Source organism: Ictalurus furcatus, chromosome 7 (genome assembly GCF_023375685.1).
Source record: "Ictalurus furcatus strain D&B chromosome 7, Billie_1.0, whole genome shotgun sequence".
In the NCBI taxonomy this organism is placed as follows: Eukaryota; Metazoa; Chordata; class Actinopteri; order Siluriformes; family Ictaluridae; genus Ictalurus; species Ictalurus furcatus.
In genome coordinates this window covers 14,981,248-15,005,681 of record NC_071261.1, presented here as the reverse complement: position 1 = coordinate 15,005,681, position 24,434 = coordinate 14,981,248, and the positions used below count along the sequence as shown (strand labels likewise).

Here is a 24,434-nt window from a genome sequence, read left to right as displayed (position 1 = left end):
TGCCCATCATGTGCTATGACACCAGTTTCCTGACAGGCTGGGGTATGCGAAGAAAAGAATTTCACTGTGCTCTACTGTATATGTGACCAATAAAGGCTCATTAACCATTACAAATTCTATGAGGGTTTGTTTTAGTTTCAGCAGTGTAGAGATTACACTGTAATCAATGGACTCGAGCCCGTGTTGACTTTCTGTTTGCTCCGAAGACGCTCGGGCGCGTGAGCCGAACTTCCCCGTGTGACGTCACTATTCCGAAGATGACGTTGCCGCCGTGGAGGAGGAGGAGGAGGTGGAGGGGGGAGGAAGAGGAAGATGAAGCTGGAGCGGAGGATGGGAGGAAGAGTGGCGTGAGACACAGACACACAGGCTGGTAGCCGAGGACCTCGCGTACATGCGCGCGCGCGTGTGTATGTATGTGTGTGCGCATGTGTGTATGTGTGTAAACCGGGACTTTTGGAGGGACTTCTGGAGGGACTTCATTATCAGACCAAGACAAAGAGTCGCGTTCGAGACGTCCTGAGGCACACTGTAACGGAAAGTTGAAACTTTTCGGCGCCGCTATAGCTCGCGCTGCCGCGCCGGTCCCCGGCTTTGTCTCTACACAGCGGAGCGCGACGCTACATGCGGGAGTGAAAACCGACATCCGCTCGAGATTTTAATCACCAGAGGGGAAGCGGTCGCTGCGCGTTCGCTGGGAGGAGAGAGAGAGAGAGAAAGAGTGAGAGAGAGAGAGAATGGCGGCCAATATGTACCGCGTCGGAGGTGAGAAATTTCAAATATTGAAATTAGGCTTCTTACCCCCCTGTAGCAGGCTAATGCTATCTACTGTGGCTAGCACGGCCAGGCTGGCTGATTAATAGTTAGCTGGAGGATTCGTTAGCCTGAATGCTAACTAGCCTGTTAGCGCGTTTTCTCATTTGATGGGTAGCTCAGCTAGCATGTAGTATTTCCGCCTTCTCTACAATGGCCGGCTCGGTTAGTTAGCTTGTTTAGCTATAGTCTGTTCCAGCTAGACTGCTGGAATAACCAGTAAAAGTTTTTGAAGGAAGCCGAACTAAAGTTTGAGAAGATATTGAGCAGTTTGCTGTGTGGTTTTGAGGCTCTGGAATACTTTCACTGGGTCATATGAGGGTTAGGGTTTACTTTGTGGAGTGTTTTTTATTTATTATTTTTTGTAGATAACGTTTGCAGACACTTCATACTTACTCATGATCTGTTTAAGAGTTTATAAAAGTAAGTGAAGAAGCTGTGGAAGTGCAGTGTCTGGTTTATTTACATCCTGCAGACCCGGTGTTACTGAGCTTTGCTGTACATGATCATTTGTTTGCATCGACTCTGATTAGACTGTAGGGTTCTTTTGCTTCCCTGTTGTTCTGGATATTTTGAAGCCTGACTTGTTTTGAATGATGAAGGATTCATTATTGAGTGGAGAAAAAGAAAAGGCAGACATTTCTACACCCCTGATTCAGGAGCAGTTCTCAGGTGAAGCATGACCAGTGTGTGTATTGTGTTGTACTGCAGGTCATTTGTGAGCTGATTAAAAGTGTTCACGATCACAACAGGCTGAGTGTGTGTGTGTGTGTTTTTTGTTCGTTCACTGGCTCAGTTACACAGTAGATAGATTTAATGTCGAGGGCTTCCTGTCTGACTGAAGTGTGTGTCCTGAGATGTACAGTTTATACAGAAGCCCTATGAGGAGGTGTGTGTGTGTGTGTGTGTGATGGAGTGATTGTGTGTGTGTGTGTGATGGAGTGTGTAATCAGCTCTCTGATATGTTAAAGGTTGCGGTTACCATCCCCAGCTGTAAACGCCCCCGTTCCCCTTTTCGTGCCTGTCCGTCTTTAATGAGGATGAAGAGATGATTCTTGTTTATAACTGTGACGGGGCGCTGTTACGAGACGTTTTGAACCATTCGTGAGGATTTGAACATTTCATTGAGGTCTGGATTGTCTAGATGTTGTCGTACACATGCTTACGTCATGAATGAAATGTCTGCTTGTGGCATGCGTTATTATTTCGATGGCCGATTTGGACCTCTCTGAGTTCAGTCACGTGTGTGTGCTTTCTCTCCTGAGGCTCGTGGACGTGCACTGTAGCTCAGAGGTGCTGCGATGGGGCGTTTATGCCCGACTTGAACTCCATCATGAGGCTGCCTCAGCCAAATGAGCCGCCTAGTCGATCTACACACACGCACACACATATATACACACAGAGAGAGAGTGTGCGCTCTATTGTCCGGGCCTCTTCATGTGTCACCTGAGTGCTCGTTGTCCCCGAGCATCCTTGAGGAAACCTGACAAAGGCTTGATAAATGATGGGATATCATTTATCATCACATGAGACGATACCAAGTAGAGAATCTCTATACGGTACAAAAAATGAGACTATGGCGAAAAAATTCAAACCACTTGACAGCACGGCATCCAGCACACTTAAAAATCAGATAAATAGTGTTGTTTGTAGAAGTTGATATTTCTGTTTCGTGTTTCTTTTTTAAATAGAGGAGTATTCTCCTATGTTACCATATAAGACTTGGGTTTTCGATATGAAGTTTTTTTGTCTGGGTTGTTTGGGTAGCCTTAAACCAGTGTCAGGTTTCTTTAACATTTGGCTACATCAACTGCTACAATTCACAAGCGCTATTGATAAATAGTCACAGTAGTTTACAGGAGCTTGTGTGAACATCTTCAGTCCGTCCAGGATTTTGCAATCGCAGAAAATCAAGCAAATGGCAAAGTAGTCAGAGGAGCTTGCGATTTTTCAAAATTACTGCAGATTTGGGCCAAGATGCATCGTGTGACGCACATTCAGCCAAAAGACTCTGGTATACTTAGTTTTTTTATGCGTACGCTGGTATGTACGCACAGTCGTATGCATAGCCTTTCACAGTATAGTCAATTTGACAAGTACGTGTACGAAGGCAGTCAATGCATGCGCTATGACAACTTGCACTACCCCATCTGGCCTACAGGAGTCAGTACAGAGCAGTAAAGCAGGTCTTTTGGTGTGGAGGACGACAACGAAGAAGAATCACAACAACATGAACAATGCTTGGGCCATCTCTCACCCCGATTAGCACACGCATACAAATCCTTGTACTCTTTAAGGCTAGAATTATACAAATATGGATACTTTCTAACCTGGACTTGTTTCCCGTCTCTTCCATTTACTTCATTTTTTTTCTTTGACTACATTGAGAATCAACGGCCCTGGGTCACTGTTGCCACCTTGTGGAAGAACTAAATAGTGCATAATAATTAAATGCCCAGGTGCCACCTGCGTGTGCTTCGAAAAATCGGGCGTCACACGTACTGTACGCTGTTCCTAGCATCTGCGTAAAAAGTGAAACATACTTTGAGATAAAGTCCGCTTTGATTCACGTGAGTCGAACGTGAGTACAGCTAAAAGGTCTCCTTTACCAACAAACAGCACTGGAAAAGACCGCACAATTGCAATTTTGCCAATTCAAGAAGTTTTCCGCAAATAAAGAGCACGAAAATCTCCGCAAGCTGCAACACAAATTTTGAGAGAGAAAAAATCCGCAGCAAACTCAAGCGAAATCCCGTACAGCCCCGAGTGGATCTGTTCATTACGACCAAATGCAGATTACATACAATACAGACAAAAGATTCAAGCGTTTATTTGTGACCTGGCCTACTCCCTCCTTAGACTGTGCATTTAAATGACTAAATTAAAAAGTAAGAAATATTTGTACAGGAATGTGCAAAAAATGTGGGATGTACAAAATATGCAAGTACGTTACGTGTAGTAACTCTACAAATACGTGTAGTAACAAATACAAAATTGTTTGTACTGTAGTAACAATACGTTACGTGTAGTAACAATACAAAGGTTTCCAGTATCGGGGGGGAAAAAAGTATTGTAAGTATACAAAGCTTACACTCACAGTTGGGTTTGTAGCGCCACGTTTGGAACCAAACACTACACAAAGCTGCCGTAAAAATATATTATTGTCCAGTTAGCTACTTACATTCAGTAACAATAAATAAATAAAAAAGGTGTAAGGATTATGCAGGTGAGTTACGTGTTCTGTGACATCATTTCACCAAGCCGCTTAATAACATCATTATTTCTCCCAGCTCTACCTCATGTTTGCTCTATCAGTTTGTTACATTTTTTTATCTGGACAAATCCCGCCAGCTAAATATTGTTTGTGAGGATTTTATGTGTGTCCTTTTCTTTAAATTGATTTAAAAGTCGCATGTAAAGCTTTTGCAGGATTAACACGGATTAACACGTGACACACAATAATCACAGCTAGTTTTAATCTGTTAACAAATCAGCTTGCAGTCTTTGGGGGAAGTGATCAGATGTTCGAAAACTAGTTACCGTGTTTGGTTTTTAAAATGTCCTGGACAACGTATAATCCTCCGTTAGTAATAAAATAGCATGGGATATATCCTTAATAATTATAATCAATAAAACCAGTAACAGGGCTCTACAGGTAGCAGCACAAACTGTCTTATAAGTGAAGCCGTACTTTTCTAGTTCATTATGGGTACAGAGTAATCAATATATAATGCAGGAATTCAGAAAAATAAAGGGGTTTGTATCAGCTTTTGAAGAACCTTCAGGTGTAATAGATACAGTATGTATGGAAATGATAATATTTGACATGAGATTTTTCAGCTTTGTGGCCACTGCATGGCAGTGTAGCTACAGGCTCCTAACAAAACTTTCCAGCCGTGTGTGTGTGGTGAAAGCGAGGGGTTGTATTTGTCTTGTGTTGAATGATGATAAGCCTACTGTAGACAGAATAGTGGTAATTGTGTTAACTGCTGTACTGTATACCTGCTCCATGTGATTCCAAGGACATGCGAGCTCCAGCTGAGGGAAAGGATCAAACCGTTAACACGGTCAGTTCAAGTGGACATTGCTGATTTCCTGACAGTCTGGCAGCTTTGGTTTTGGGGACATTTTTGTTCCAGATGAGATCTGTGAAGCAGCAATGAATATGTACAAGTTATAGATATGCAGCTCTGTCTTTTCTCAGTATCTGTCACCGATGAAGAACAAAAACGCTCCACTGTAGGTTGCTCCTATATGAAAAAGAAAACGACACGGTTGATATTGTTGAATGATTATGGGGGGAAAGCGAGTGGTGTGATGAAATCGACGTGCACATGCAGGACGCTTCAGGGAACAGATGCGTTCGAATGCATCAGTCACACCTGGAGTTTGCACTCATTGAAATGAAGGTGAGATCAGGCAAACGCCACAATATTCAGAGGAGCTGGCAGTTTTTCAGAATTTGCACAGATTTGGGCCAAGATGCGCCGTTCAGACAAAGCCCTTTTAGATTCACTTGCATCGAACATGAGTACAGCGAAAAGGTCTCATTTACCAACAAACATCAAGGCGAAAGACCACGCAAAACAATTTCGTACAACTGCAGTTTCACCAATTTGAGTTGTTTTTCTGAAGAAAAGCACAAAAAACTCCAAGTTGCATTGTGACATTAAAAAAAAAAAAAGCCACAGCAAGCGTTTGCAATCACAAAAGAACTCTGTGAAATCCTGTACGACCTGATTAAAGACAGATATGTGTTGCAAATGGGTCGTGTTCCCACTACATGGTTAGACTCGACTCTGCTTGCTTTTTGGGGGCTTTCCACTGTGGCTAGTACCTGGTACCTTTTTTTTGTGCCACCTCGGTTGCGGTTCCGAGCAAGCCGAGCCGATACTAAATGTGAGCCACGCACTGAGAAAGTGGGGAATTCTCCTTAACGAGTGGTTCTCTACTGTGCCTGAATAAATGTGTCATTTAAAACATACTGTGTGTACGGTAATATTCTATTAATTGAAAATTATGTATAATTTATCTCATTACAGATAAAATTACAACAAAGGTTTGTGTCTGAGATTTTAACATCTCACTCGTTACCGATTTCCAAACGGGCGTTTATCGAAGTCACTCCTGTCGCGGCTGAATCTAACTTTGAGCACGACGTCGGGTCTAGAACGCTGTTACTTTACATCTTTAATAGGGTCCATGTTTAGTGAACAGGAAAGGCGTTTGGAATACAGCCTGGCCGTGTATCTGTGCAGGGCTTCAATAATAGAATATTATTCCTGCATGAAGGTGAATGAAGATGGCATCCACGTTGAGGCGGCACTAAACTGCAGTGGAAAAGCAAGCAAAGTAAAGCGAGCAGAGTCGAGTCGAGCCGTAGCGTGCAGTGGAAAAGTGGATTTGGACATGGCTCTTAACCCTATCCGCTCCAGGGGTGCCGTATCAAGGCTGACCCTGCCCTCTTACCTTCCTAACACGCTGGGATATGCGAAAAAAGAATTTCACTGTGCTGTAATGTGTATATGTGACGAACAAAAGCTTCTTCTTCGAACATGAACCGTCAAATTATGCGGATCGGATTTGAGCAAAAAAAAATCTGTACTGTCCAATTTTGTTTCTGTGTTTCACTCAGATTCTCCACAGAGCAGTGCTGCTCTTCATGCAGTTGAAAGTGGAGGGGTTTTTTCTCGACGGAGATTAATTCTGCGTATAAATTAAGATGTTCATTTGTTATGTATTACTTGACTTCACAACTATGAGGTTATGACATGTATTACACCGGGAACTGTTCTCATCTACTTTCTGAAAGTACAGCCAGACTCCTATGTGCCTTAGTTACACACACACACACACACACACTCTCAACTCACACTCACTCTTCACTGTCCTGTGCATGAAGGAGTTAGTCAGACAGACTCATTAGTACTGAGTACTATTTAGGATTTTTCAGTACTCGTTAGCTCTGAAATGTTTCGGTATTTGTATTTGGTCACCCATGTTCAGTACTTGGCCCTGCTTGGGGGTGATTTTTTTTAGCTCAGTAGGCAAATAATCCTGACGCATGTTAACAATCGAAATTAAACTACACTCATTGGACTGATGTGTTAAAGCTGTTATCTGTTTACCTGAATAATAAGATGGTTGAAACAGAATGTTCAAAGAAGTGGCGTCTAAAACTTTTGGTACTGCCGGCTGTGTGACAAGAATATTTTTACGATTCTGCTGAACTAAAACGTCTGCTATTAATATTCGTGCTTTAAGAGCTCTGAGAAAGTGTACCGTACTCAAAATGCTGCTTCTGTTCCACTTATATTTTCCTCTCGTTTCATTTTTTCCCCCCTCTCTTCTACAGATTACGTGTACTTCGAGAACTCGTCCAGTAATCCTTACCTGATCCGTCGAATAGAAGAACTCAACAAGGTGGGCCTATTGTTATTAATGTTATTATTATTGTTATTATTATTATACGTGTGAGCTACAGCATGGTAGTAGTGTACATTTATTACACAGCACGCCGAGTAGGTTGTGCTGGTGAGTCGAGGATCCTGCTGTACTGTAAAGAACGATAATATAATACTACAATGCATTCATATACGATGCCTTCCAGAATTATTGGCGGCCTTCGTGAAAATGAGCGAAAACTCGTTTAAAACACGCACTGGTCTTTTGAGCTCAAACGTACCAGGATGTTGTATTTCATTTCATCAAAGCGTCCTGGGGACTCGGAGGAAATGAAAAACAGTTGTTAGTATGACTTAAGGGTATCAATAATCTTGTCATAAGTATTTCTAATGTGAATAATATTTGTGTTACAACTAAGAGAAATAGCTTCCATTATTTGAGTAGAAATTATGAGTTGTTGCTGATAACTCCCCAGGCAAGTAGGTTAGTGGGTGTTTGAACTTGTATCACCATCAAAGTGTATTAAAATAGTCTCAGTGTGTTTGGGCATTCTTTGATTCATGTAAAATGGATGACTTTTTTGCCTTTGTAAAAGCAAACCATTACTGTGTTCGCCTTTTCGTTAAATAAGCCTTCTGTTTGTTGAACATGTATCTGAATGTCTGAGAACAGTAAGAACATTTGATCAGGGTTGGAGCCCATGTGGTGTTGGATAAATGGTAAGATCGGTCCAACCTTTTGTCTCTCATTTATCTCTTGCAGACGGCCAATGGAAACGTAGAAGCCAAGGTCGTGTGTCTCTTCAGGAGGAGAGATATATCTAGCAATCTCAACACTTTGGCTGACAGCAATGCCAGTAAGTCCACAACCTTTCCAGTCCTTTATTAATCCCCCTTTTATTTCATCCACTCTACATGCTTTGGACAAAAAAAAAAACAGCTTTGTGAATCTTTCATAAGTTGCTCTGATCGCCAAATTCATCAAAGACAGAGAACATACCTTTCACACTTGGAGATTGAATAGCTTTTGACTGAGCCTTTGCCCATTTTGATTAGGATCACTACATTTCAATGTTTAGGCAGTGATGTCCTTCAGTGGGATGACACGCCCAGTTCTCCATGCCTTTATTGCCCCCTTTAGACATCTCAAAATCATGCTGAAGCTATAGTGGTTACAAACCTGCTCTGCTCTCATGCACCAGTCGTAGCCAGAGACTTTTTACAACACCTACAGTCCAGTTGGTCCTAGATCTCGGCTTGAGCTTTAGGCGACACTTCTGTTAGTAGTTTAGACCAGTCTTTTACTCCTGTTGTTGCTACACGGCCCCAGTGTTTTAAATAAGCTGCATCGATATATGGCTACACATCTTTACAGTTTCTCTTCACACCTCCCAATCAGCCCTCCCTCTTCTCGGTAGATTGCTGCCTCAGTCTCTTGGGATACCCGCTCCGGCTCGTGTTCACCCGTAACCCCTTCCCAATCAATTGCTGTTAAATTGCCACGCACAAGTGTACGCGTGAAATAGGCGTTAAATGTAACACTCTGTAACTGAGTGTACTTACTGACACCATGTTGGCACCGCTGTTGACACTCCCTTGGCAGCTGTTTTGCACGGTGCAGAACGAGAGCCTTGTGTGTTGGAGCTTAATAGTGGCATGTGCTCAGAATTGATAATTTGCCTTTTATATTTGTTGAATTAATACACAACATGAGACTGCTAAATGGGTCAAAAGGAATCTTTTTATTGATTGAATAATTGCTTATTAATCCACACGCTTTTACAAGCTCTTCATGAGCAAGTGGTAGGATGGCTCAGCGGCTAAGGTTCTTACAGCTCTTAAGTTTAAATCCCAAGACTGAATGAGCCATTGCTGGGCCTTCGAGCAAGAAACAGGACCTCCGAGCTGTGTGCTTAGATTGTGTCCTGTCCCAATTTTGAGTTGCTTAGGATTGAAGTGTCTGAGTGATGTGAAGCTGCCGAGTCTCATTTGAATGTGTATATATGATTGGCACATAGTTTTCACAATAATCCTGCATAGATTATGCAAACTGACAGCCTCAACTGAAGTGGCTGATTTATTTTTATAAAAAATTTTTTAAATAGCTATTGTTTTGAAAATAAAGTAATTCAGTAACATCAGTTCATTTGTGGTTCCCATTTGATTGTATACAATAGTCTTGCTGCGATAGTCGGTGTTATCGGTGTTGGGGCCGTGCAACCGATTACATCATTTGCCAACACACTTTTTTTTTGTCTTTTTTTGTCGTTTTGCCTTTTTATATTAATAATCATTTAGTTCAGTTAGAGAATGGAGACTACAATTAAAAACTGAACGCGTCTGCTCAGTTCAGCATAAGCCAAATGAGTCGGAGTCAAAGCACAAAGTGTTAGTTATTTATTTTATATTACAGCATGGTATATTCCACGCTTATTCGTTTTGTTAATAAAAGTTCTATGTTTAATATAAGCGAGTTTGTCATCGTACTGTTTTGTACTAGTTGTGTTTTTCATGAAGAATAGTTTCAAATCATCTGAATCTAAATTGAGATGTAAAGTAAGTCAGAATTTTTTATGTAGCATTAGGATCACATGTTTAGATTCATTGCACAGCTATAATTGGTTAATTACTATACTTTTAATATGAAATGGTGTTAATGCTCACAGTAAGGTGTGTTTTATATTACACCCTTAAGTTTGATGGTAAAGAGAATGTTTGTTGTTTGTCAAGTTGTATCTGGTTACATCGCTATGGTGTGTTTACTTGGTGCATGTAGAGGGTTTAGCGTTGACATCTCTGGGTGCTGAATCAGATGAACTCTTTCAGAGTTGTGTCTATTTGAATTTTATTCAATAGCTTCCTGTACAAAGTGTCATTTCTAGCTGTAGAGCCTGTACGAAGGCTACACTGTTGAAGCCAGGAAAGAATTTTAATGGGTTAATGGGCAAATCCAAAGACTGCTATCATTATAATAAAGTATGTCCAGTCATTCATGAGCATGTTAAACAACCGACAGTGCTTTGATTTGGCTCATTGGCAGGCCTACCAGTAATAGCACTTCTGTCTTGTTCCTAATAAAAGCTGCGTTATACCCGTTTAGTAGAGGATTTAGCAAAGGATGGAGCAATGAGAGCGAAAGCCTCGTCACAGCCAGGACAGACTACTTCCAGGCATTTCTGTGTAGGTTTACTACTTTGTCTTACTAAATCCTTTGTGGTCACTGCTCTACTAATAGCATCAGGCTTATTCTTGTAAGGTTTTTAATGCCCTGTTCAGACATCTTGGGTGATCTAATGACCGATGGATCCATTCAGTTGCAAGGTTGCCAGATCAACCTCTGTCAAATTTAGACACAACAGTACTAGCTTATACCAGACTCAAACTCACATGAAGTGTTGATATTTAGCCATCAGGTGTATTATCTTAAATTTACTCATGGGAAGCTAAGATCAGTCGATACAAGGCTTACTCATATTGGCTGATTTGCTGGCTGCTTGGCACATTTCGTGTACTTTTAATAGTCCCACAATAAAAAGAGAGGAATGTAATGCTGCAATCAACTTAACTTTTGACCTCTGTGCATTTGTGTTGTTTTTTTTTGTTTTTTTTGTCAGTGTCCATGATTTTCCTCACTTTGCATCTCGATCCTTATGTGAACAGAATATGTTCAGACGGTTCAAAAGGAATTTGAATCTGTGTGAAAACCCCGGAGACCAGGTGGGATGATGTCACTGATGCATTTGGACACATTGCCATTCACACTACAAATGTAATGTGTGCACATGTATCCCAGACCACCTCTGCATGTGGTCTGAGTGATCGGCTCACAGCGGTACGTGTTTAACCTTCTCAGGCCTGTTCTTAGCACTGTCCACTTGGTAATATCAAGAGTGAATGGGGCTTTAGTCTGCGCAGTTATTCAAGACCACAACTTCTCCTTCTCCTTTCTTATTTCCGTCATCCTTCAGACCCTGACCCCTTACCACCCCCGCCTCTCAACCAGCATGCACGCCCACTCATGCACACGGTCTGGGTTCTTGTGTGTCCTCCCTTGGCTTTGAGCCCACAGAGCCCTGGTGCTGCACACTTAACAAAAGAGCCTTCATGGCACTTGCAAGGCCCTGGCATAGAATGGGTTAACACTTGCTCATTTGTGTCTTTGTCTTGTCTGCGTGTGACTAGTGTGCCCTGCGTGAGACCAAGAGAGCTTACCTTTTATTTATATATATATGTGTGTGTGTGTGTGTGTGTGTGTATATATATATATATATATATATATATATATATATATATATATATATATATATATATATAATATGCATACACGGACGTGTGTGTGTGTGTGTGTGTGTGTGTGTGTGTGTGTGTGTGTGTGTGTGTGTGTGTGGTTAGTGGGGGATGGGCGCCTCAGGTTCCATGCACAGGGTTTCCCAGGAAAATCAGCAGGGTCTCGCTGGCCGAGGGGGTGGGGACACTGGAGTGGCAGGAGGCTCTGATAGAAAGGGGTGTGGTCTGATGTCCCGCCCATTCACTGTCGGGGTTTCCTTAGGCTGAGTGCAGGGGCGGAGTCCAGTCACATCCTCTGATACGCTCCTGTCAGGTCTCACCTCACTCAAGCATCCGCTTTGTAGATGAGAAATCATGAACCAATGAGTAAATATCATAGAATAAAACCATTCAAAATTGTTTGCGATTTTTGCTGCTGTTTTTGCATCAGTTTTAATCAAGCCCACTGTGTGAGGCTCATTCGAATACGCGCATGTCATTGATGCTTTGTTGTTAGTATTGATTATGTGTATTGTTAAGTTTCCTTTTTTGGATTTTCTGTATTGGCTTCCAGATTTGCAGATCATCTTTTAAAATAAATGTTTAATTAAATTAGTAAGTGAAAGTAAACACTATTTGTTGGGGGGGGGCGTGTGTGGTGTTTTGGATTTTATTGATTTGTTTATTTATTTTTGCTTCCCCAGGAGACTTTGAGGAGGAGTCCAAGCAGCCACTAATCACTGATCAACAGAAACACCAGCTTAAACACAGAGAACTGTTCCTGTCCCGACAGTTTGAGTCTCTTCCTGCCACACACATACGGTGAATATCTTTCTTTCTCACACATGCCAGAAACTCATGCCATGAAAGTTTTCTTTCTTTTTTTTGTGCTGGAATGGTTTGCTTGCATAAGAACTATGTTGGACAGAATTTAACATGTTTTTCAGTAATACAACAGCAGTGAGGTGGAGGTGCCTGTCACTCATCCATTTCCCTTCTTCTTACCACTGCTATCATCTCTCTTCTGTGTCAGAATCTTTGAAAAATATAATTTAAGCAGTAGAAAATAATTTGTAGTTTACTTTAAAGCTGGCATCTTTGCTTTTTTTTTTTTACATTTATTTTTTATTATTTTAATTTACAAATTTTATTTCTACTCCAAAAGTCAGCCTTCATCTGTGAACAATTCGGTGATTATATTAAACGTACACCAGTGATGCACCGATGCTAAGTTTCTCAGCCGACAGCGATAACCGATTATTCAGAGTGATATCAGCAAATACCGGTAGTTCTGCCTTTTATGCCTTCTTTTAAATTAATAATAATTTATTCCACAATTCTGTTAGAAATGCAATGGGGGGCGGGGACTCGTTGCCGTTTCACTGCTGCTCACTTCTGATGTAAAATTTTAGCAGTACAGAGATTACAAACTGCAGTTTTGTCATCATTCCACACAAGAGACATCATCTTTACACACAGCTCAAAATCGATGTGTTTTCCCACCCTCTTTTGATTGACAGGATATAATCGGCCCTGATCATCGGTTGTTTTTAAACTATCGGCCGATGGCCCATGATGGAAAAAATAGCCTTTATCGTCCGATACATCGGTGCATCTCTAATATACACTCCATGGCCAAAAGTATGTGGACACCTGACCATGACACCCCCCAAATATGTGCTTGTTGAGCATCCTGTTCCAAAGGCATGGCCTTAATATAGAGTTATTGCTGTTATAATAACCTCCACTCTTCTGGGAAGGCTCTCCACTAGATTTTGGAGCGAGGTTGGGCAGTGATGTCGGACGAGGAGGCCTGGTGTGCATTCAGCATTCCAGTTGTATATGTGTGTGTGTGTGTGTGTGTGTGTGTGTGTGTGTGTGTGTGTGTGTGTGTGAAATGTATACAGGAAAAAGACTAATTCAAAGTATCCTAAGCAGGTTAATCATGTGATGTGTTTTCTAGTTTGTCTGACTTGTATTAGTGTTTCTTCACAGAGGGAAATGTAACGTCACACTCCTGAACGAGACGGATGTTTTAACAGGCTATCTAGAGAGAGAGGTAAGATTTTATTTATTTTTAACAACGAAACTCTCAACCCTGGAAGACTCATTCCAAACAATGTGGGAATCCTACAAACAATCCGACTAGCATCGTACCATGATTAGCAGTTATTTTAGTGGATCTGTTATGTGCTTCTGTGCTCTGCAGGACTGTTTCTTCTACTCGTTGGTGTTTGACCCGGTTCAGAAAACCCTGCTGGCTGACCAGGGCGAGATCAGGGTGGGCTCCAAATATCAAGCTGAGATTCCTGACAAATTGGCAGAAGGTGAGGTGCAAAGTTCTGTCGAATCGATGAGTATAACTTACTGTTGTAGCCAAGCATAACTTGACATAAACGCATTACTGTCCTATTAAAGGGGACTCGGACAATCGAGTACAAGAGAAACTGGAAACGAAGGTATGGGATCCAGATAACCAGCTGAAGGACTCTCAGATAGATCAGTTCCTGGTGGTGGCCCGGTGAGTCACAGCCTCCACACTCACCATCTGTTCCTCAATCTACTACATTTCATTTTTAAAATATTGAAGCAGTAAGGAGAAAATTGAGATGTAACCTTGTAATGACATTCCAGTGCAGCGCATTGTCGAATGCTGTAGTATGAAATGCTCTGAATGATCACTGCGGTTTCACATTGTGTTGTGTGTAGTGTTATAGTGATAGGTTTGGAGTATTGTTTTATGAAAACTATTAAGTTGTTCAAGTAGGTGGGTAAGGGTGCTATAGTTACGTGGGTTCTACATGGGTCAAGCTAGTTTCTCAGTACACTTAATATTGATTTAGGGTTTTTTTTTTCACTACTTCATATTACTTTTATATATTGTATTTATATTATTTTATACCACTTTACTACTTAATAATACTACTTAATATTGTGTTGGTTTGGTCAAGTTACAAGCTGAGCAGATCAGATTTTTAGTGACATTGTTAAGGCATTATTCACCCTTAACAACACCGTGGGAAGTATTTGTTTCATTCATTTCATGGCAAGTATTGAACTAGGATCGTTTAACCCACAACATTTCTGGCGTATCTTGGATACTTGTTAAATCATTATTCAAAGTCATTAAAAAATATATACATTACCGGTCAAAAGTTTGGAGACACATGATTGAAATGTTTCTCTTGATCTTAAAAGCCTTTTGATCTGTAGGTGTATGATTAAATGTTTGAAATCGGTATTGTAGACAATAATATAATTGTGCCAACATAATCATTTCTTTCATTAGAAAATTAACATTTTATTTACAAAAAAAAAGTTTTTTTTTCTTTAAACGGATGACTTAAAACGGATGACAAAATGTTCCAAAAAGCAGCCGTTAAGTGTCCAGTATAGGTGGGAACTCCTTTAATACTGTTTAAAAAGCATCTCAGGGCGATTCCTCAAGAAATCGTTTGAGAAAATGCCAAGAATACATTTCTGGAAATTCTAGGCAAAAGGGGGGTCTACTTTGAAGATGCTAAAATATTAAGTTATGTAGATTTATTTTGGATTTTTTATCACTAGATAATTCCCAGAGTTCCATTTGTATTATTCCAGAGTTTTGATGACTATTATTATTATTGTTATAAAATGTTGGGGGGGGGGGGAATAAGGAATTCTGAATTGTTTAGAAGTGTGTCTAAACTTTTGACTGGTAGTGTATATCATGGTATTACCTTTGCAGGGCTGTGGGGACTTTTGCCCGTGCCTTAGACTGCAGCAGCTCCATCCGCCAACCAAGTCTGCACATGAGTGCAGCAGCTGCGTCCAGAGACATCACCCTGGTGAGAGGACACGCGTGCATACACACACACACACCTGAAGATGCTGTAAACGCACACAATGCTGTTTCATATACGTGTCTGATTCACGCAGCACGTAATAGTCATATTTTCGCTTCCTAGTTCCATGCCATGGACACACTGCAGAAGAACAGTTATGACTTGGCCAAGGCCATGTCCACACTGGTGCCGCAGGGCGGCCCTGTGCTCTGCCGTGACGAGATGGAAGAGTGGAGCGCCTCAGAAGCCATGTTATTCGAGGAAGCACTGGAGAAATACGGAAAGGACTTCAATGACATTCGCCAGGACTTTGTGAGTTCACACGCTCCTCCTACTCGTTTGCTTCACTCATCCGCACACATCCTGTCCATATGGTATCGGAAAGTCTGAAAGGGATTTCCATTGCTACTGTGATTCAATGCTTTTCATATTGTTGCCTGTTTATTCATTGGCTTTGTTTTCCTAGTTGCCTTGGAAGTCATTAGCCAGCGTTGTTCAGTTCTATTACATGTGGAAGACCACAGACCGTTATATCCAGCAGGTGAGCCTTCAGCATTGTCTGCTTTATTTTTTTTATTTGTCTTATTCTGTCCTGTTCTGTATGAACTGAATTCACTATGGCTCAGATATCAGCTTACTGTGTTTTTGGATCTTCAATTTCAGAAAAGACTGAAGGCTGCAGAAGCAGATAGTAAACTGAAACAGGTTTACATCCCCACCTAGTGAGTATTTACTGAAATAACACTAACCGTTTTTGGTCAAGTGAGTGTAGCGACTGCTTGAATTGATCAATCTCATGTTTAATCCGACTTGCCTAAGTATTTGATTTTCCTCCTCATCCACCTGTATGGAGTTTATTTGTGCTTATATATTTACATATTACTGATGCAACACTTTAGTCTTGTCTATTTTAAAAATCTGTCGCTGCTCTAAACGAGATCTGAATTTGATCTTTTATTTGAAAACTGAATTGGAATTTTGTTGTAACCAGCACCAAGCCCAATCCTAACCAGATTATGGCTCCTGGTAACAAACCCGGGATGAACGGAGCTGCAGGCTTTCAAAAAGGCCTGTGCTGCGAGAGCTGCCATAGTGAGTACCAAATCATTGCAATCGCACTTTCTCTACTCTACCTTTTCACCGGTGTCTCAGATTTGTTGTAGACTTGTACTGCTTTATATTACAGCTGGATTATACTGGTTTTCTTCTTACTTTTTCGTGTTTGTATTTGGAAAAACCTCTCACGTAATCTTCAAACTTACTGTGAAAGGTCTGTTTTGCATGCCGGCCTTCTAAATCCTTTTTAATATAAGGGTCAGGGTTTTCGACTTGATGTGCCATCTAGTGGATGTAACGTTTAAATCCTTCAGATTAGTCGAGTATGTGAACGATGCCGCTTGCTTTGCTTCTGCATGCGCGTGCAAAGTCGCGCGTCAAGCATAAACCTGCTTTTATCAGTGTTACTTACAGGTATTAGAACCTTCTGTAGTACTATAAAATTAATATGTTCATGTTTACAGATGAGCTTAGGATTTTCTATTATGCATGTGTGCATTTAAAGTTGACATTTCCTCTGGTCCGCTGCAGCTGCTCAGTCTCCTCAGTGGTATGCTTGGGGTCCTCCTAACATGCAGTGTCGACTTTGCGCCTCCTGCTGGATTTACTGGAAGAAATATGGTGGGTTGAAGACACCCACTCAGTTAGAGGGCGCTACAAGAGCTGGCTCGGTATGCCATATCTACCAATATTACTGTCATTTTAGGCGCGATCCAATATCGATCCTTTTCCCTAACTATGACCTCTCCTCTCATCCTACAATAGGACGCACCCTCACGTAGTCACATGACTCGTCAGGAAGTGCAGGGCATGTCCCCGTTCACCAATAGCGCCGGTAGAGCCAAGCTTTTGGCAAAAAATCGGCAAACGTTTATTCTGCAGACCACCAAGCTGACCCGCATCGCTCGTCGGGTGTGCCAGGACATCCTGCAGTCACGTCGTGCTGCCCGCCGCCCTTACGCATCAATCAACGCCAATGCCGTCAAAGCAGAGTGTAAGTGTACCGCGTTCACCATGCTTCAGTCTCTGTACTGACACAAACAATGCAGAGTTTAAAACTTCAATGTGTGCTTCACTTCAGCCCTACAATCCTGTAGAAGTAGTGCATTAAATATTGATATCGCCACCGATCAAAGTTAATTATCGCCGTGATGGATTTACATCATAGTGATCTTATAGTGGGTGTCTGTTATGTTGATAATATTGTCTTTTAGTGAAGTGTTTTTCATATAACTCGTGCATAATTGCATCATTCAAATTCACAATACTGAGATTAACTGTTCAGTATTGTTTTTTTTTTCTTTTTGTTTCCTTTAGGTATGATCAGACTCCCTAAAGTGGCAAAAAGTGCTATAAAGAACCGCCCTGTTCCACGACCATCTCTCGTTAACATAGTCAAAGAATTGGGTGAGTTTCACATGGGTATACAGCAGGAGTGTCCAATCTTATCCGTAAAGGGTCGGCGTGGGTGCAGATTTTCATTTCAACCAAGCAGAAGCCACACCCGAGTCTATTAAAAGCCAAGATCAACTGATTAAGCAGGTGGAATCAGGTGTGGCTCCTGCTTTAACGGAATGAAAACCTGCACCCACACCGGCCCTTTGCGGATAAGATTGGACACCCTTGGTATGCACGAACCAGACATCTTTGGGGTTGGTAATGTGAGTGCTGTACTAAGTGTGTGCTTCTGGTCTTCAGCTGTCCAGGCTCCCCTTAAACTCAAAGCTCCTAGAGGTGCTCCCACCCCAATCAACCGTAACCAGGCCAACCAACCCCGCAGTGCAACTGCCCTGCTTGGCAAGAGACCCTTCGAAAGTGTAAGCTCTCGCGTTCTTTCTTTGCTTCTCTCTCTCGCTCTCGCTCTCTCTCTCTCTCTCTCTCTCTCTCTCTCTCTCTCTCTCTCTGTCTGTCTGTCTGTCTGTCTCTCTCTGTCTATCTCTCTCTCTCTCTCTGTCTTTCTCTCTCTCTATGTCTGTCTGTCTCTCTCTCTCTTTCTCTCTGTCTCTCTCTCTCTCTCTCTCTCTCTCTCTCTCTCTCTCTCTCTCTCTGTCTGTCTGTCTGTCTGGTATGTCTTACACATACTGCACCACTGAGCTTTTGACCATGCTCACACTGTTTCCTTCAGGGGGTAGGCCATTCGTTCTCCACCAACGGGAGGCCCTTTATGAGCGGCATGAGGACGACCGCCCAATCCGTCATAAAGCGCCAGAGAGTCAGTCAGGCAGATGCCCCAAATCCTGTAGTCTTTGTGGCTACTAAAGAAACCAGGTGTGTTAAAGCAGTAATGTACACACACATGCACACACACACTCTCTTAACCAACTATGTCCATTTCAACTTGCTGCTCAAAGTTAAAAAAACAAAAAAACAAAATCAACGTGCATGTATATTTGTTTGTTTCAGGGCCCTGAGGAAACACCTTTCTCAGGGTGAGATGAGACGAGCAGCTAGGAAACCCAACATCCCTGTCAGAGTGAAACTTCCTCTGCCACCACGGCCAATTCCTGTCCCCGTTCTGCCCTCCAGCACCAGCGAGCCAATCGTGCTGGAGGACTAATGACATTTCTTTTAGGCTGCATCACCTCAAATCTCCCTATCTTTATGCCCTCCTTTCTTCCCCCCCCCCCTCTTTATTCCCCACAAAAAAAGAAACCTGTGTGCTGTCTTCCCCTCTCATTTATCATAAGAAATATCCTTTCATTTTTTTGCTTGTCCATATCTATTTTCTATCATTTCTTATTCAATTTTTTCATATGGTCATTCAACCTGTGAGCTTTATAAAGAAACCGAGGAGCTTATGCCCCACATAATCACACAGCAGCACACATCAAGCTTTCATCATGGACTTCGTAGTGTTTTATTCCTATAGTATTGCACAGACACACACCTTCCTCCCCTTCCTTATCTTTTTTTTTAAATGCCGAATATTTTTAACTGTGTAATTTAAATCTGATAATGCGCAACATGAAATGATGGTGATAAAGCACACTTTATTTTTGTCCTCCAGGTCTATCTTTATTTGTGTAAATATTAACATTTTTCAGGAGTGATATCTTTAATGCTGGTGTGGTAAGGGGGTGGGTTTTTTTTTGGGAGGGGGGGGTCTGGCATGTCTCTTATTTGTTCTTTCTCTTTGTTTATACAAATTCAGTATGTAAGTGCTCCTTTTCTTCACACTTTAGTCAATCTAATGGTTGGAAAGCTGTAGTGTTTCTTTTAGTGGCTTTGTTCTATTTACCCCAGTCTCGAAGTGTCCCATTTGATTAATCCTTAAACGAGCTCAAGTAGACCACAGGGCACAGGATGGCATCGGGGTCAGCTCTACTCCACGTGACCTGGATCGGTGGATTGAAGTTCAGGACGGCTTTTATTTATGGCCCTCTTCTCCTCTCTTGTGTTTTTCTTGTTCAATATGTGATTTCTCATTTCTCTGCAATAAGAAATAATGACAAAAAACCCACATTTGATGTACACTGATGTGTTGTAGGCATCTATTTGAAATGTTTTCTAGGTGCAAACGGTGACAGGATGCTGAAGGCCCCTATAAAGGTTAAAGGTGTTAGAATGAAGTGGTGGGAGGGAGCTGGGTGGGCTGAGGCTGGTCAGAGAAACCCTGTGGCAGCTTCTGGTTTTTCAGGGTTTTTTGTTATGGGTTTTTTTTTTTTTTTTTTTTTAAATAGCTTTTCTTACCAGTAAATGGTTGGTCTCAATCAGTTCAGCCTCTGCCTCATTTTTGGTCTTTTATTTCTTGCCCATTGTATCAATGAAATAATAAACAAAGCCATACAGTTTTACGTTTTCAGTTATGTGTTTGCCAAGAGGGTCAGGACTTGATGTAATCCAGTGGCTTACTTACAAAATGGCGCTGGCTGGAAGGTAACATAGTGACTAGATAATGTAGTTAGGAAAATGAGAGAGAAAGGACATTTTCTTTGCCTATGATGTACGATTGGGTTCTTAGTAATGGCTCTAATAGGTTGTAGACTGCTTTGATATTGAATCATGTCCTCATTTATGGCTTCATTTGTGCTTCTTAATGAATGAATGAGTGGATGACTCTCATTCGCTGGGTGATTTGTCAACCACTGAATGAGCTCTACACAATATTCTCTTGTACATTGTTTTTTTTTTCTCCCTAGTGTTGGGGTTTTTGTAAGATTTCTTAAACTGAGCGTGCACTGCACACTAAAATTTAAAATAAACGTTGACCTGTCCACCGAAATGACTCGCCAGTTTTATATACAGGAAACTGGCTGTGTCCCAACCCACATACTGCACTGAATAATATCAATATGTATCGTTCACTGGCCCAACCATAGGGTTTATGAGTATGGCAATATGTGAATTGGGATGAGGCCAAATGTAATGCTTGAATGCTTGAGTGGTCACTATAATTGAGAAAGAAAATTAGGAAAGTTTCAGGACTTTTGTAAGAGATGAGACAATTTAAATATTATTTATATATTTATATATATTATTTTATTTATATATATATATTTTATATATATTTTATTTATATATATATATTATTTATATAAAAATAAGTATTAGGTTCTCATTTGCATTAAGCTGTAGTTTACAATTACAAATACAAAATTACAATGAATGTGTTATTTTTGTTTATGCTTTGGGTCTTTTATGACTTTAATGTGTCTTGTTGCCAGAAAATTGTACACTATATAAAAATCTTGTTGCTGCAGTGAGAAGCTCATAAATATATTCATAAATATATATTAAAGGCACAAATAATAATAGACAGATAAATTTATTCATCCCAGAGGGAAATTCACATAGTACAGCAGCACAGAGGTAGTAATTTAACAAATAAGAATAAATTATATATATATAGTGTAAACATTGTAGATATAAGCAGCAGACTTATGTGGAATTAAAGTGGCAGTGCAATGCAAACAGTGTCAAAAGTGTAAACATTAAACAGTGATTAAATGAACAGAAATGTATTTTTTTTCATGTATATGCACAGCCACTTGTATTAATTTCCTCCTTTCTCGTATCCAGTCTACACAACGCTGTATATCCACTCTACACAATACTGTATATCCAGTCTACACAACGCTGTATATCCAGACTATACAATGCTGTATATCCACTCTACACAACGCTGTATATCCACTCTACACAACACTGTATATAGTGTTGTATTGAGTGAATATCAGAAAGGGGAAAATGAATATAAGTGACCGTGCATATACATATGGATGAAAAGAGCAAAGAGCAAATATATAAAGAAGAACACGATTTTCTTTTTTTTTTAATTATTATTTATTTATTTTTTTTAAATGAAAACATGAAAAATCCTGATTTCTCTTAGCTGGGTGTGTACCAGCAGTTCACACAATGAACTGAGACGGCTTTGACCTTCTTCACAGCTCTATAATAGCTCTTCAATTAACAAATGAAGGTGTGACGCGGTGATTTCCACAGGATAGCTCCCTGTGTGTGTGTGTGTTCTCTGATCTTGCTATTTGAAGTCGGCTATTGAGCTACTAGGAAAATGTTTATTGCGCTGCGGGTGCGAACAAATTCGATCATACTTCAAATCGTGCAAGGAGGAAACACAACCCTCCCAACATCAGCGGAATTCATTAGCACAAATTAACTTGGCGTCCCGCCTCGCGCTCTGATTGGTCCGTTCGAACGCTCTGGTGACGTTTCAGCGTCTCAGCTGATGCCAGTTTAAAGGGAAGGCGGGAAATTACAAGCGCTTTATAATAACCATGGCAAGCAGAGGTCAGTACGTGTGACTTGCCTTGTTCAAGGTGCAAGCCTCGTCTTTCAGTTTTTTTCATTTGGGCCATAAGCAGTATTTTCTTCCTCTCTCCCCCTGTTTTTTTTATTAATTTATTTGCTTGTTCGTTGGAAGGTGTCGTCAAGTAGCTGCGCTTTTTAAACGGAAACAAAAGCACGTTGTGGAGACGCTGCTGTCTTTATTTGGAAAGATTCACGACGCACGATGATGTTCGAGGTACGCTTATGTTTTTGGGTTTGTTTTTTTATTTTTCTACATTCCAAATTGAACTGTCTAAACTACAAACTTATTATATTAAAGTTATAAGCTGGGGGTTTCTAAATTAACTGTTCCTATTCATGGACTTGAATTGACTTAATCTACGGATAATTAGAAACGCTTGTATTTGAATAACTATTGAGATCACATAATTAAGGTTCTCCAAATAAACTCATTAAGGTAATGAATATGGTACACTAAACTGTACCTTTCCTTGTGATTGGAGGGATATTGTTCAACATTCACATGGTAATGTAGTGTACCACTTCAAAACGATATGTACCTTTCCAGGTAGGATGCATGATTGATTTAAAGTATTAAAGTGCACACCCACTGTAGGTCTCTTGTATTAAGGGTTTAAGTGTATTGACTAATTCCCTTTCTTCCACAGACCAGCCAAGATGACCTGCTGCTGTTTCCCTCAGAGGGTAGTGATGAAGCCTTTTTCCCAGCTGAGAGCTTGGCTAGTGGGGGTCAGTCCCTGGCTGAGGCTTTGCTTCCTCTGGTTGAGTCTCCCTCTCCTCCTCTTAACCCCTGGCTGTGTTCCACCCGCTACAAGACCGAGCTGTGCAGCCGCTATGCGGAGAGTGGTACCTGCAAGTACGCAGAGCGTTGCCAGTTTGCTCATGGCCTGCATGACCTCCACATGCCCTCTCGCCACCCCAAGTACAAGACAGAGCTGTGCCGCTCCTTCCACACTGCTGGCTACTGCATGTACGGAAGCCGCTGTCTCTTTGTGCACGGCCTGAAGGAGCAAAGGCCAGTTCGGCACAGAAGGCGCAATGTACCCTGTCGCACTTACCGTGCCTTTGGTGTTTGCCCCTTTGGCACACGATGCCACTTCCTGCATGTTGAGGGTGGTTCAGAGTCGGACTGTGCTGAGGAGAAGACTTGGCATCCCCGTTCCAGTGAATGGAAACCCCGTGGTGCCCTCTGCCGTACCTTCAGTGCTTTTGGCTTTTGCCTGTATGGCACCCGCTGCCGATTCCAGCATGGCCTCCCTAATGCAGTAAAGGGCCTTGATTCAAGCCAGGCACCCTGGTCACTACAAGTGCCTGGAAGGGCCACCTCTCCTGCCTCAGAAATGCAATCTTCCTCTCCACCCTCTTCCTCAGCCTCTTCATCACCTCAATCCTTACTGGCCTCCCCTGCGTTCCCTGATGACTCTGGTCCAGTCACACCCCCATCTGCGGAAGTGGTGGCCAACAATGCTTTCACCTTCAGCAGCCAGCACCTGAACGACCTGCTGCTGCCTCTGGCCTTCAGACTCCAACAGCTGGAGCAAGCTTCTAATCTAGCTGCTGGCATGCTGGACCAACCACTGCTGCCATGATGTTTATAACCTCACTCCTTTTGTAAATAATTCCTTAGACTTTTAATGATTGCCACTCTTTTTTTTGTTTTTTGTTTTTTTTGTTTACAAACTTATGGCCTTGGTTTGAGATCTTGCAGTCTCAAAGTTTTGAGGGGAATTAGATGGTTTTTATTGGTACTCTGCTAGTAAAGTTGGTCCCAATTTGTGGCAAGTCTAATATAATGCATTAGACCATTTTGCAAGCTGTATTTTTAACTGGTTGTGTGTATGGAGCCTTTGGGACACAGTGTGAATGTCTTTTTTTTATTTATGGATTTTAATTTAAATTGTGGTACTTTAAGTTATTGTTTCAGGATTAGCATGGTTTGCATCCTTTGATCTTAATAAAACCACTAACCTTTTGTTAGTGCTGTTCTCAGTGAAACTTGTGCTTTTGTACTCTTGTTCAGTAAACGTGATCCTGGTCTATAGATCTTACACAGCACACTTCTGTAACTCTAGCGCAACTAAATAATGGTCTACATTACACTGCATGTTCCCAACCCTTGGCTATACAAGTTACCCTTTCCCTCATCTCCAGTACTGCACATTGTAGTGGTCTCAATGCTCCAACGCCAACTCAGGAAGGGCTGATTCGTTAGAATTAATTAGTTACTAGAATCGGTGTTGAGCAGAGAGAGCACCTGGGTTACTCCAGGGCCACAGTTAGGAACTCCTGTGCCTTCATTACA

The 24,434-nt window shown here is 41.4% G+C and overlaps 2 protein-coding genes across 3 annotated transcripts; both read left to right on the top strand.

The window, feature by feature from the left end:
• Positions 1-224: 224 nt before the first annotated feature.
• mta2 (metastasis associated 1 family, member 2) lies at positions 225-20,574 on the top strand. 2 transcript variants are annotated; one of them, XM_053628836.1, is made up of 18 exons: positions 225-407; positions 7,166-7,233; positions 7,978-8,071; positions 12,185-12,302; positions 13,476-13,539; positions 13,690-13,807; positions 13,899-14,001; positions 15,208-15,307; positions 15,428-15,616; positions 15,771-15,845; positions 15,968-16,026; positions 16,296-16,396; positions 16,892-17,031; positions 17,126-17,354; positions 17,678-17,767; positions 18,059-18,177; positions 18,486-18,628; positions 18,764-20,574. In XM_053628836.1, exons 1-18 carry the CDS (start codon positions 392-394, stop codon positions 18,915-18,917), a joined length of 1,980 nt encoding a protein of 659 aa, XP_053484811.1. In that variant the 5' UTR covers positions 225-391; the 3' UTR covers positions 18,918-20,574. The 2 variants fall into 2 exon arrangements, with proteins under 2 accessions (XP_053484811.1, XP_053484810.1); XM_053628835.1 differs by having other exon boundaries at positions 345-762.
• Positions 20,575-21,020: 446 nt separating this feature from the next.
• On the top strand, positions 21,021-24,312 carry cth1 (cysteine three histidine 1). The gene is made up of 3 exons (XM_053628826.1): positions 21,021-22,111; positions 22,245-22,346; positions 22,780-24,312. The coding sequence occupies exons 2-3, from the start codon at positions 22,335-22,337 to the stop codon at positions 23,719-23,721; spliced, it is 954 nt and encodes a 317-aa protein (XP_053484801.1). The 5' UTR covers positions 21,021-22,111; positions 22,245-22,334; the 3' UTR covers positions 23,722-24,312.
• Positions 24,313-24,434: the final 122 nt, after the last annotated feature.

Excerpts from the sequence above, each read along its gene's own strand:
- mta2 (XM_053628835.1), top strand. The coding sequence starts at position 735 with ATGGCGGCCAATATGTACCGCGTCGGAG. Across the intron at positions 13,540-13,689 it reads CAGGCTATCTAGAGAGAGAG|GACTGTTTCTTCTACTCGTT; the intron begins GTAAGATTTTAT and ends TGTGCTCTGCAG. Across the intron at positions 15,617-15,770 it reads ATGACATTCGCCAGGACTTT|TTGCCTTGGAAGTCATTAGC; the intron begins GTGAGTTCACAC and ends TTGTTTTCCTAG.